The following is a 13,210-nucleotide window of genomic DNA, read 5'->3' on the forward strand; positions in this document are numbered from 1 at the left end:
CTATCACTGAACTGTTCACAGTCACTCACTCTCTGTCCGACCTACCTATGAGGGTAATCTCAAATGTAAGGTCTCCTATTTTTCTTAAGTACATAGACCTGTTTATTTCTACAATGGTTTACATCAGTTTACAGCTTGAACATTTAGCTATTTTTCGACATAATCACCATTTTTGTCGATGCATTTTTGTAGACACTGTGGCAGTTTTTGTTTGCCCATGTTGTACCAGCTCTCCGCATTGCTGTTCAGAAAGTTATGATCCACTTCTTTCACCTCGTCGTCAGAGATGAATTGCTGGGACCACAATTAATGCTGAAAGGTACTGTGAGACTCTGAAAAAACTCAAATGGGCAATTCAGAACTGGAAAAGAGGAATGTTGAGCAAGGGCATACACATCTCCATGACAACACTCGCCCACGCATCACTCAGCAAACCGTTGCTCTCTCGCAACAATTTCAGTGGAAATAATCACCCACCCACTCTATAGTCCTGACTTGGCGCCCAGTGACTATCACCTGTTCCCTAGGTTAAAAGAACATTTGGCCGGAAAGCGATTCAGCTCCGACGACGAGGTGAAAGAAGAGGTTCATAACATTCTGAACAGCAAGGTGGCGAGCTGGTATGACATGAGCATACAAAAACTGCCACAGCATCTACAAAAATGCATCGACAGAAATGGTGATTATATAAAAAAACAGCTAAATGTTCGAGCTGTAAACTGACGTAAACCATTGTAGAAATAAATAGGTAAATGTACTTATAAAAAAAATAGGAGACCTTACTTTTGGGATTACCCTGGTATTTGTAACAAATACTACTCCCATTCTTTCATTCTCTGCTGCTGTTGATATTAAACAGTACTCATCTGACCAGATATCCTCGTCTTCTTTCTGAAAATTTCACTTCACTGAAGCCCACTGTATCTAGACTGAGCCTTAGCATTTCCCTTTTCAGATTATCTAGCTTTCCTACTAAGTTCACACTTCTGACATACCAAGTACTCACTCATAGAACATTATCTTTCAGTTGGATATTTAACATTTTTCTTGACATCACCTCCCCCTTGGCAGTCCCCTCCTGGAGATCCGAATGGGGGACTGTTCCGGAATCTTTCACCAATGGAGAGATCACCATGTCACTTTTCAATTACAGGCCACATGTCCTGTGGATACATGTTATGTGTCTTTAATGTAGTGGTTTCCATTGCCTTCTGCATCCCAAGGGCAAGAGAGAGTCCTGAACCTCTGCCTGCCCTTCCACCCTTGTTGACAAGGCCATTGACCTTGGGTTGCCATTGCTGTGAATTTTAATTCAATCCCAAATTTTCCATTGTTATATTTACAGCAAGTAGACTACACATGTATCACATTTCACACACTAATCACAATCAAAATGATTGGCATAAGAAGAGAGAGAGAGAGAGAGAGAGAGAGAGAGAGGGTGTGTGTGTGTGTGTGTGTGTGTGTGTGTGTGTGTGTGTGTGTGTGTGTGTGTGTGTGGGCGTGAGCGCATGCATGTGTATTTCCTAACCAAATGGAAACAAATAACTGGCAGTGGAAAAACATTACATGGAATACTCACCTGTTTCACCACTCAGCAGGACAACCTGGTTGGCAGCAATTATTTCTAGTATCTCTTTCTGCATTTTATACGCTGGTAAAGTACGCCGGAAGCTCAGAAGTGGTCCTCCAGCCATCTGCCTCTGCTCCAGTTGCTGCTTTAGCATCTTGTCTAAATCTGGATCTCTGCGTTTACTGATAGGAACACGGACTGAGAGAGAGTGCTCAAGATTGGATTCCATGTTGCCTGTTACACTACGAATGAACTGTTGCTTGAACCGAGAGTCCCTAATGTGCTTATATTTATGTTCCAGTCCTTTTGAAACTGATCCACACTGAAAAAAAATCAGAATGTGAAAAATTCAAAACCAGAAAAGAAGTACTTGTAATAATTTCAAAGACAGGAAATTTCTGTCTCACTTAAGTATTTAAATTAACCCAGTAATCTTTTGAAAAGAGATAAGCATGTCTATTTAATGGGTGGCATGACTTATCTCCAATCTCCAATGTACTGCAAGCTTTTTTCTAACCCTGTTATGATTATAATATTTTAAGACATCATTACTACTCCAAGCAGAGCTCATTAAACAATTACTACATACTTTTTCATTCCTTAGTTCCATAGAGTAAACTGGTTGTTTGCCAAATTTTCCTGCATATGTAGGAGTTGTCATAATTTAGATTATAAGGTTGATGATGGAAAATAAATAATTAAAGCATGTAGGAGATTTCAAAGTGAGATTCTGGCAAAGTACTATGGGTTCAACTTGCACCATTGTGCAGCTAAGACCATAAAACACAAGTCTATCAGTGATAGCTATTCACAATTTTTTTTCGGTAAGTGGAGCATATTAGGTGTGTACAGCACCTCAGTTCTATACAACTAAGTTACTGTTGTATAGTGCAATGATTCTTCTATATAAAACGAGAAGAATTTGTGAGGTGTGCCAATAACTTCTATGATGGTATCAAATTTTCAGCAATGCTGTGTCAAGTGTCAAAAATGCTGGGTATCTTCTCTAAAACTGGTTATATCTGTATTAAATGTTTCTGTTATAAATATAAAACCTACCTGACTCATTACCAACACAGCATACTTCACACACACACACACACACACACACACACACACACAGAGAGAGAGAGAGAGAGAGAGAGAGAGAAGGGGGGCGGGGAGCTGGGGGGGGGGCCACGGTCGAGGGGGCAGGGGCGAGGGGGGAGGGAAGAGAAGGGGGGATTGGAAGGGGGAGAGGGAACTGGGAGGGGGAAGGGGAAAGAGAACTGGGAGGGGGAGGGAAGGGGGAGGAAGAGGGTGCAGGGGAGGGAGAGGGGAGGGGGAGGGGAGGAGAGGGGGAAGAGTGAGGGGGGTGGGGAGGGAGGGGGAGGGAGGGGGGAGGGGAGTAGAGGGGAAGAGTGAGGGAGAGGGGAGGGGGGAGGAGAGGGAGGGGGAGGGGAGGGAGGGGGAGAGGGGTAGGGGTGGGGAAGGGGGTGGGGGGAGAGGAGGAGGGGATGGAAGAGGGAGGGGGTGGTAGAGGAAGGGGGATGGAAGAGGGAGGGGGTGGGAGAGGAAGGGGGATGGGAGAGGGAGGAGGGGGTTAGCAATGGCTATCCCCGATGAGTATGCCTAGTGTGTTGGGAGAGGTAAATTCTAGTGAATGGGGAGTTATCACAAAGGGAGTCGCACAGGGTTCAATTTTAGGTCCTCTGCTGTTCCTTATTCAAGTGAATGACCTCCCACTTAACGTTCAGCAAGCGGAACTAGTACTTTTTGCACCTGACACGAGTGTTATAATAAATCCCATTCCAGAAAAAGTAGCTGAAGATATTGTTAAGGATGTCTTTCAAAGAATTATTAAGTGGTTCTCAGAAAATGGACTCTCCCTTAATTTTGAAAAACCTCACTACATCCAGTTCTGTACAGCGAACAGAGTCATACCAACAACTGATGTAGCATATGAACAGGGCTCAGTTAACAGCGTAGATTTCTCCAAATTTTTGGATGTTCACATTGATGACAACTTGAAGAAGCACATTACTGAGCTTCTCAAACAACCAAGTTCAACTTCTTTCGCTCTTTGTATAATCGCTAGTCTTGGTAATAAACAGATCAGCCTCCTAACATATTTTGCATATTTCCACTCAATACTGTTTTATGGAATAGTTTCTGGTGTAACTCACCACTGAGACATAAAGTATTGATTGCACAAAAGAGAGCAGTGAGAATAATTAATGGTGTTCACCCAAGGATGTCATGTAGGCACCTTTTCAAGGAGTTAGGTATTTTAACGGCACCATCAGACTACATATATTCGCTAATGAAATTTGTTACAAATAATCTGTCTCAATTTGCGAAGAACAGTGATGTTCATACGTACAATACTAGTGGGAAAAATGACCCTCCCTATCCGTTACTGAAGCTGTCAGTTGTTCAAAAAGGAGTATATCATTCAGTAACAAAAATCTTTGATCATTTGCCAAACAACATAAAGTGTCTGGCAGATAGCAGATCAAGTTTTAAATCTAGCTTAAAATCATTTCTTTTGGACAACTACTTCTACTCCATGTTCGAGTTTCTTTTTCAGAAATGGTAAAAATAAATAAATAAATTTGTACCTCTAAATGTAGTTGCATGTGTAGAACTAAAAATTTCAGTAATATTAATATTGGCACTATTCGTGTGTGTGTGTGTGTGTGTGTGTGTGTGTTTTATATATCTTGTAATCTGACCTGTTCCACATCATATCGATAAAATAACTAAACTGTGACCTTCAAGCCAATATTCAGTATGATGACAGCTTTACCTTTTAAGAAAGAAAGAAATACTTGAATTGAAGTCTTATATTACAATTATCTCTGCATTTTGTGATCCTCCTCCTTCAGTCTTGGTAGGAGTTGGCAGATTAGGTTTCTCGTCTGGAGATTTCCATTTTTTCTCTGCTGCATGCACAATTACCTCAGCATTTTGTGGTTTTTCTTCTTTTTCTTCGTCTTCTTCAGTCTTGATAGCAATTGGCAGATTAGGTTTTTCATCTCGAGATTCCCCTTTTCTTTCTGCTGTATGCACAATTCCCTCAGAATTTTGTGACTCTTCTTCTTCGATCTTTACAGCATTTAACAGATAAGGTCTTTTATCCGGACATCCCCATTTTCTCTCTGCTGTATGCAACAACCTCATAATTTTCTCTCTACATGATGGATTTAACTTGATTCGCTGTCTCTGAAAATTGTACAAAACAACTGCAATGGAATGAAGCCAATTCAACAAGCCAATATAAAGAAACATTTTTAATTGTTAGAATGGTGTTGTTTGACTCAACTTAGTTATACTTACAAACTGTGAGAATATTTTACTAATGTTAGGATTCAAGACAAAGTAATTTTATTATTATTATTATTATTTGTTACCAGTATTACCCAACATCATACAATACCAAGGATACAGAATAACTGTCTAATATTCACTTTCAGGAGTCTACATTCTACTGTGGACAGATGCATATGGAAGTAGAAACAACTAATCAAACTTTCAGAACTGTTAGTTCTTTCCTCGGGGAGGAAAGAGAAATAGGCTGGGAAGAATAGAAGGGAGGAGCAGATCATCCAAACACCAGATTCAGCAGGACCTAGCCTTGCAACAGGTGGGTCGCTCTTAAACTGGTGTGTAAGTGACTGCCCCCTCACCCCACCTAACCCTCTTTTCACTCCAAGGATGGAAGCAGTTCTGAAAGTCTTTACTGTTGAATATGCCTATTGGCAGTACTTGGAATTTCACCTTCAAAAGGCAAGTTATGGCCAAACATTCTCTCTCATTGGTATTTTATAGCATTATAAAGACAACTGTCCAATGCATTTGGTGACAAGACGATGAAGTAAACGTGTGCAGGCCTCTTTCATTTAATATCAGCCTTTCCTCTTCTCTCCCTTGCAGCGCATGACCGTCACATTGTGTACAACAATCTTTACTTTGACTGCAATAACTTTTAAATTACACTTTATTTGTAAGAAAACCTGAATGAGCCCTACAGATGCATTTGGATGAATCAACTGAAACTTTCAAGAGTAATATAAAGTTTTTGCCAACATTTCCCTGCATGAAGACTGTCTGAGTGAGCAGTGATAAGTTGCTGTGCTCCACTGGGTGTATCATTTTCAAATATTCTTAAAATATTAGTGTTTATTTTTTCTTTGGTCACAATAATACCCCTTTGAAGTAAGCGTTTCTGAGCATGAAGGCTCCTTGTATAAGTGATAAAACATAACCCTAAAACAAGGCAAATTACCTATTTAATCTTACTTCAATTCCAACTTACAAAAAACCAGCCAGTGCCAGAGTTGGAGAGTACTACAATAATATAAAACATCTTATTAACAATAAAATATTTATATGCACCAAATTAAACATGACAGTTAACAAGATAAAATATTTTTCCTCTTAAAAAATCAAATTCATAATAGGCTTACCAACACACACACACACACACACACACACACACACACACACAAAGTATTCTGCAGCTCACGCACACACACACACACACACACACACACAAACAAACAAACAAACAAAGCATTCTGCAGCTCACATTAAACTCAGGAATTTCATGATGACAAAGTAGAAATTGGCTGCGTAAGATTTCTTTTTAAATTTTATTGTGGCAAACCAATCTCAGGTCCTGTACCCATCACTAGCAGCACACCGTACATTACCATGAAATGAATTTCAGCACCCATTCAATATCTATATAATCAAATTTATTTTATTATCCCTTGGCAGTTTCAGTTGATTTCACACCCACCTATTACTTGTTCACAACAAGAACAACACAGTCTCTCTAGTTGTGGATCGGTAGAGGCCGGTAGAAGTCGTTTGACTTTGAGCCACAAGTATTTTGTTCCTGATCATTGCCAACCTCAGCAATCCAATGCGGAACACTGGATACACTATGTAAGCATTGCACAGTGATTGTTGTCCACGTTGTGTTGCATCACAAAGAAATAGCATTTGTGATAACTGATGAAGTGCTTCCAGGTCCATCCACTCCTCATACGTAGCACGCTATGGAGTGGGGCCAGAAAAATGATTAACAATGTCGCTGAATGCCGCAAGCAGGAGAACAGAAAAGAGTTTCTCTACCCCATATCACAGCCAATGAAAAGGGCTGTGGCATACACAGGAGCAAGCTACAGCATAGAAACAGAAAATTTTGCAAAGATAATCCTAGGAAATCATCAGGAACTCCCTGAAAAAACAGGTAAATATCAGTTCCGTTCAAATTTGACCTTGACAGGGCTCTGAAATCGCCTTCCATGTTGTCTGGACTAGTTTAAAATATTAATTTAAGTTTGTGTGTGTAAAGGCTGATGGAACTTCTGTATATGTGGAGTTGTGCAGATTATGTCTCGGATATTGTATCACAGCTTACAGTCATTACATCAATGCCCCTCATTTGCAAGTAACATAGAAGCTTGTCACCCAACGGCGGACTACAGCTGCAGCATGAAGTGTAATTTTGATTACCAGTGGGATAATATTATAAGGCTGGTGGCTACAAATTCTATTGCAACCAATTTCTTTTATAGACTGTCATCATCATTTTTATTTAGTTAATTGTAACTGTGTGGTATGACACACAACCATTTATGTTGAAACTTCCTGGCAGATTAAAACTGTGTGCCCGAAACAGGAGTGCTAGTTCTGCAAGGTTCGCAGGAGAGCTTCTGTAAAGTTTGGAAGGTAGGAGACGAGACACTGGCAGAAATAAAGCTGTGAGGACCGGGCGTGAGTCATGCTTTGGTAGCTCAGATGGTAGAGCACTTGCCCGCGAAAGGCAAAGGTCCCGAGTTCGAGTCTTGGTCGGGCACACAGTTTTAATCTGCCAGGAAGTTTCATATCAGCACACACTCCGGTGCAGAGTGAAAATCTCATTCTGAAACCATTTATGTTGTTTCAAAAACTTGATCCCAGGCCAGGGAAACATCTTTCTTAATTGGATCTCTACATTCTAAATAGAATGCAGGCCTACTTTCCGACTTAATGGACTGGAAAAGTCCAGTTGGATGATTTTGACAGGAATACAGTGAGAGAAGCAATAGGGTTTTACACAGTGCAAAAATTTGTTCCGAGTATGGGAAGACTTAGGCCAGTACTCGATGAAAAAGACTTGGGGCGTCATATCTGTAAGGGACATTTTGATCTTGATGGGATTTAATTGGAAAAGGTGCAAAATAAAAGTGTTTTATTGGTAGATCATGGAGACAAGATTGGTGGTCACGTTTAATTGTAGAAATGAAACATATCAGGGAAGCAGGGAGTGGAATATTTTATCTGGCTGAAACATGGATTGACAACAACATGACAGTTCGGAAATGCTGGCAAAAGGATGATGATGTAAGCATTATGGAATGGGGAATCTCCTCTAAAAGACTTATTGCTGTAAGTGTTGGTTCTAAGCAGGGGTTTGTCAGGGAAGCTGAACCAAAATTCTGGGCAAAGTCATATATAGGTGACTACCATGGGCAGATGAATGTGACTACCATGGGCAGATGAATTCACACGACTTTGAGAGATGGTTCATGAATATGATTCTACCAAATTTTCTGCTGAACTCAGTAATTGTGATGGATAATACTCCTTACAAAAACAGACTGCAGGGCAAATTGACCAAATTGTATGACACAAAAGAGAGGACGTTGGAATGGCTGCAGAAAATCAATGTTGAGTGTAATGACAGCATGAGAAAGCAGGCCCTGTTCTCTTAATTCCAGAAAACAAACACGCAAAAAAATTCTATGTGGTTGACAAAATGGCAAAAAAGAATGGCCACATGGTTGTCCTCCGTATAACTGCGACATAAATGAGATGGAACTAAAATGGACAAAAGTTAAGAGATTGTTAGGGAGCAAAATACTTCTGGCAAAACGTGAAATAAAAATTTGTTTAAGATTTTCAGTGAACCCCTTCTGGCAGTAACTGCTGAAGACTGGCAGGCACACCTCAGGGAAGTCCAGTAACTGGAAGAAGATTATTGGAGGCGTGACAATGTTGTGGAACTTGCAATAGGGTCATTCCATGTCAATCCAACCAATTTGAGAAAATGTTCCAGCTGATAGTCGCAGATTTGGCTGAAATTTAGCACTCCAATGCTACCAAGTGTGGAACACTCATGTAAAAAATTTTAAGTTCCCCTGCCAATTAGTTCCAGAATTATGGCTTGCGAAAGAAGGTGGTGTGACCCGGAAATTGCAACCCGCATCTGGCAATCTATCTTCAGACCCAACTTAAGGTCTTCGTAAGTTCGGAACTATTCCGCACAATCCAGTGAAATTTTTACAACCCAGTAACATCCACTTAGAGAACACACTCTATGAATCAAAACACCAACAACATATTTCCGAGGGAAGATAAAAAATTCCAAAATGTGATTTAAAAAATGTAATATGTTAAAAAGGTACATATTGTAGGTGCCCTCTATGCCAAATATAATTCACTCAAAAAGGGTATAAATTTTTTCTGTGGTAAGCTTAATGTGACCTAAACAAACACAGAACTCATCTTGCCCATATCAGTCACACAAACAGAGTTACATGCACTCGAAAATACAAAAATTTGAAAAATTACCTGAAAAACATGGATTTTTAGTGTGGCAGCACAAAAGGCACAAGTGATATCCAAGCCAACTTTCAAACACTGCATAAGTACACCATGATATAATACGTGGCAAAATTTCAACTTGTTATTGCAAGGCATTTGTGTACAATAAAAGTTGACAGAGATGTATTTGGTTATGTTTCTTTTAACACGATTTAGCAAGTAATAGTGATGATGTAGACAGCTTGTTTCAGATAAAGCTGCAGCAATTGTTGGGAACCATTAGGCAACAGAAAGTTAAACAATGGTAGTTTTCAGGGACAGAATGAGTCGTTTTTAGGCAGGAACAACAAAGGAAAGAAGCAACAATTACAGGTTACCCAGGTTTTTAAGATTCTAGTTCAGACTGGTCAGTACTGTGGTGGAAAGTCAGTTTGGTGGCAGAAGAGTGTACTAGTGGTGCTTTTGTTCAAACAGGTTGCAGTATTGGTAGAGCACAGGCATCTTGTAGCATTGCTCTTGGGGGATGAAAAGAAAAAGAATTGTTATTTTATATTTTTTTTTTTTTTTTTTAAATGTCAAAAAAGTGAATATTTTGGTGGGCCACTTGGCAACAGAATAGGGATTGATTACACTATGATAATAATATACGTTGAGCATTAAATACCTGAATAAGAGCAGCATATATATATATATATATATATATATATATATATATATATATATATATATATATATATAAAAAAAGAAAGATGATGAAACTTACCAAACAAAAGCGCTGGCAGGTCGATAGACACACAAACAAACACAAACATACACACAAAATTCTAGCTTTCGCAACCAATGGTTGCCTCGTCAGGAAAGAGGGAAGGAGAAGGAAAGACAAAAGGATATGGGTTTTAAGGGAGAGGGTAAGGAGTCATTCCAATCCCGGGAGCGGAAAGACTTACCTTAGGGGGAAAAAAGGACAGGTATACACTCGCACACACACACACACATATCCATATATATAATAGAGGGAAACATTCCACGTGGGAAAAATATATCTAAAAAGAAAGATGATGAAACTTACCAAACAAAAGCGCTGGCAGGTCGATAGACACACAAACAAACACAAACATACACACAAAATTCTAGCTTTCGCAACCAATGGTTGCCTCGTCAGGAAAGAGGGAAGGAGAAGGAAAGACAAAAGGATATGGGTTTTAAGGGAGAGGGTAAGGAGTCATTCCAATTCCGGGAGCGGAAAGACTTACCTTAGGGGGAAAAAGACCTAGGCTGTAGGGAAGACAGCCTAGGTCTTCGTGGCAAACGAATCTGCTCCAGTCCGGAATCCTTGAACCATTACACCAACAACCTGAAAACAGCTTTTGCATCCCGTAACTACCCTCCCGACCTGGTACAGAAGCAAATAACCAGAGCCACATCCTCATCTCCTCAAACCCGGAACCTTCCACAGAAGAACCCCAAAAGTGCCCCACTTGTGACAGGATACTTTCCGGGACTGGATCAGATTCTGAATGTGGCTCTCCAGCAGGGATACGACTTCCTCAAATCCTGCCCTGAAATGAGATCCATCCTTCATGAAATCCTCCCCACTCCACCAAGAGTGTCTTTCCGCCGTCCACCTAACCTTCGCAACCTCTTAGTTCATCCCTATGAAATCCCCAAACCACCTTCCCTACCCTCTGGCTCCTACCCCTGTAACCGCCCCCGGTGTAAAACCTGTCCCATGCACCCTCCCACCACCACCTATTCCAGTCCTGTAACCCGGAAGGTGTACACGATCAAAGGCAGAGCCACGTGTGAAAGCACCCACGTGATTTACCAACTGACCTGCCTACACTGTGAAGCGTTCTATGTGGGAATGACCAGCAACAAACTGTCCATTCGCATGAATGGACACAGGCAGACAGTGTTTGTTGGTAATGAGGATCACCCTGTGGCTAAACATGCCTTGGTGCACGGCCAGCACATCTTGGCACAGTGTTACACCGTCCGGGTTATCTGGATACTTCCCACTAACACCAACCTGTCAGAACTCCGGAGATGGGAACTTGCCCTTCAGCATATCCTTTCTTCTCGCTATCCGCCAGGCCTCAATCTCCGCTAATTTCTAATTTCAATTTGCCGCCGCTCATACCTCACCTGTCTTTCAACTTCATCTTTGCCTCTGTACATCCGCCCCGACTGACATCTCTGCCCAAAAAATGCCCAAACTCTTTGCCTTTACAAATGTCTGCTTATGTCTGTGTATGTGTGGATGGATATGTGTGTGTGTGCGAGTGTATACCTGTCCTTTTTTCCCCCTAAGGTAAGTCTTTCCGCTCCCGGGATTGGAATGACTCCTTACCCTCTCCCTTAAAACCCATATCCTTTTGTCTTTCCTTCTCCTTCCCTCTTTCCTGACGAGGCAACCATTGGTTGCGAAAGCTAGAATTTTGTGTGTATGTTTGTGTTTGTTTGTGTGTCTATCGACCTGCCAGCGCTTTTGTTTGGTAAGTTTCATCATCTTTCTTTTTAGATATATATATATATATATATATGAGAACGTTTGAAAGAAACATTATCATTTCTGTGCATTTTTATAGTCACGATGTAGTCATACCCGGATCAACACTAAGGAAGATTTATAGACTTTAAAAGAAATGCAACAATACACAAAGAAGTTGGTTCAGAAATAATAGGAAAATGATAATGTTCCTTCTGCTTCATGCTGCGTTCGGTCCATCAGCGTGATCGTAATTTCTGGTGATGAAGTAACACAAAATAATTATAATTCAAGTAAATGAGGAGATGGAAATCATCAAGGTTAATTTACTAAAATAAGCACACTTATCTGTAACACACCTTTTTTTTTTTTTTAATGCGACGTACCTTTTCATATTAAATTACAATAGATGACCATTGTGGTTAAATACCTTATACATAACAGTAAAAATGTCCTCTTGATGATGTCTGTTCGTAATCAGTTACAAGAAACTACATGTTTTCGGATTGAAAAAAAAATAACATTTAGCATATTCACTCAATATTTTCACATAGAATATAAAATACAGTTGCGGAACGCAGCAAGTCCGCGTCCGCCTTTCATAGTATACAAACAGTAAAAGGTGAGGCGCCAAAAGCCTCATTTGTCTGAAACAACAGAATCCTTTTTTATACCATTAATCGATACATGTACATAGAGATTTACAGGCACCGCGCAAGAACGACAAAGATAAAGAATAATAGACTCTGTCACTGCTATGCGATGGTTCATTTCTTTTACTTTACAATTGTTCGATAACTTTAGGCCATCAGGCATTTACTATTGAGCGTATATTAATGTTTGTGAGGCGAAAATTACTAATATTACAATCTGAATGTCATAAAACAACATATGGAACAAAATGAGGCATTTGCTTTGTACTGTATGATCTGGATGAATCGGACCAAGATTTGTTGCTATGGAGATCCGGGATAACCCTGTGGGCACAAGAAGTACAGTTCCAGGAAACTTTAGTGTTTGTTATCATCATATGAAAGTGTTTCTGCATAAATATTCTTTCCTACAAAGAAGTTGTTTTGATCCATTTCGGATTCATAAGAAGACAGTGAAGTGTAGCTTCAGAGAAATTTATATAAAATCAGTATTGAAAGTGAATCAGTGCATGGGACTTAACATGAAACGTTCCAGATGTGTTACAATGCTAAAAAATGAAGAATATCCTGATAATTTACATGACAGTGGCGAAGAGTATCAGCCACCTACAACCACAGCGGGTGAGCAATTAAATACTTCAGTGACTGCTCTTGGTTTGCCCCCCTGAAGACACACAAAGTTGGGAAAAGAGACAGGCCCAGCTATGGTGGATGAAAACTATAAGAAGCTCAAATGGAATTAAAACACAAAATATCTGACACACTAATGGTGGAAGAGGAAGAACTATCTGCTCCAAAGGAACAGAAATCATGCCAGAAATTCTCTGATTTGGACAAAATTGTGCATGATTTAAAAGAAAAATGTGCCATATCCACACGCCAGAAAAAAGTAGCTATTCTTACCCTGGCACCTTCCAG

General features: G+C 40.2%; 1 protein-coding gene across 3 annotated transcripts in view; it reads right to left on the reverse strand.

Moving 5' to 3' along the window:
- LOC124594980 (ATP-dependent DNA/RNA helicase DHX36) overlaps positions 1–13,210 on the reverse strand; it is a 248,689-nt gene that overhangs the window by 163,140 nt on the left and 72,339 nt on the right. For all 3 annotated transcript variants that reach the window (XM_047133510.1, XM_047133511.1, XM_047133509.1), the window contains exons 4-5: positions 4,514–4,777; positions 1,583–1,895 (exon numbers count right to left, since the gene is read on the reverse strand). In XM_047133510.1, coding sequence (XP_046989466.1) covers positions 1,583–1,895; positions 4,514–4,777 — 577 coding nt within the window. The remainder of the gene's footprint in view (positions 1–1,582; positions 1,896–4,513; positions 4,778–13,210) is intronic.

The sequence above is a fragment of the Schistocerca americana genome, chromosome 2 (genome assembly GCF_021461395.2).
Source record: "Schistocerca americana isolate TAMUIC-IGC-003095 chromosome 2, iqSchAmer2.1, whole genome shotgun sequence".
Classification (NCBI taxonomy): Eukaryota; Metazoa; Arthropoda; class Insecta; order Orthoptera; family Acrididae; genus Schistocerca; species Schistocerca americana.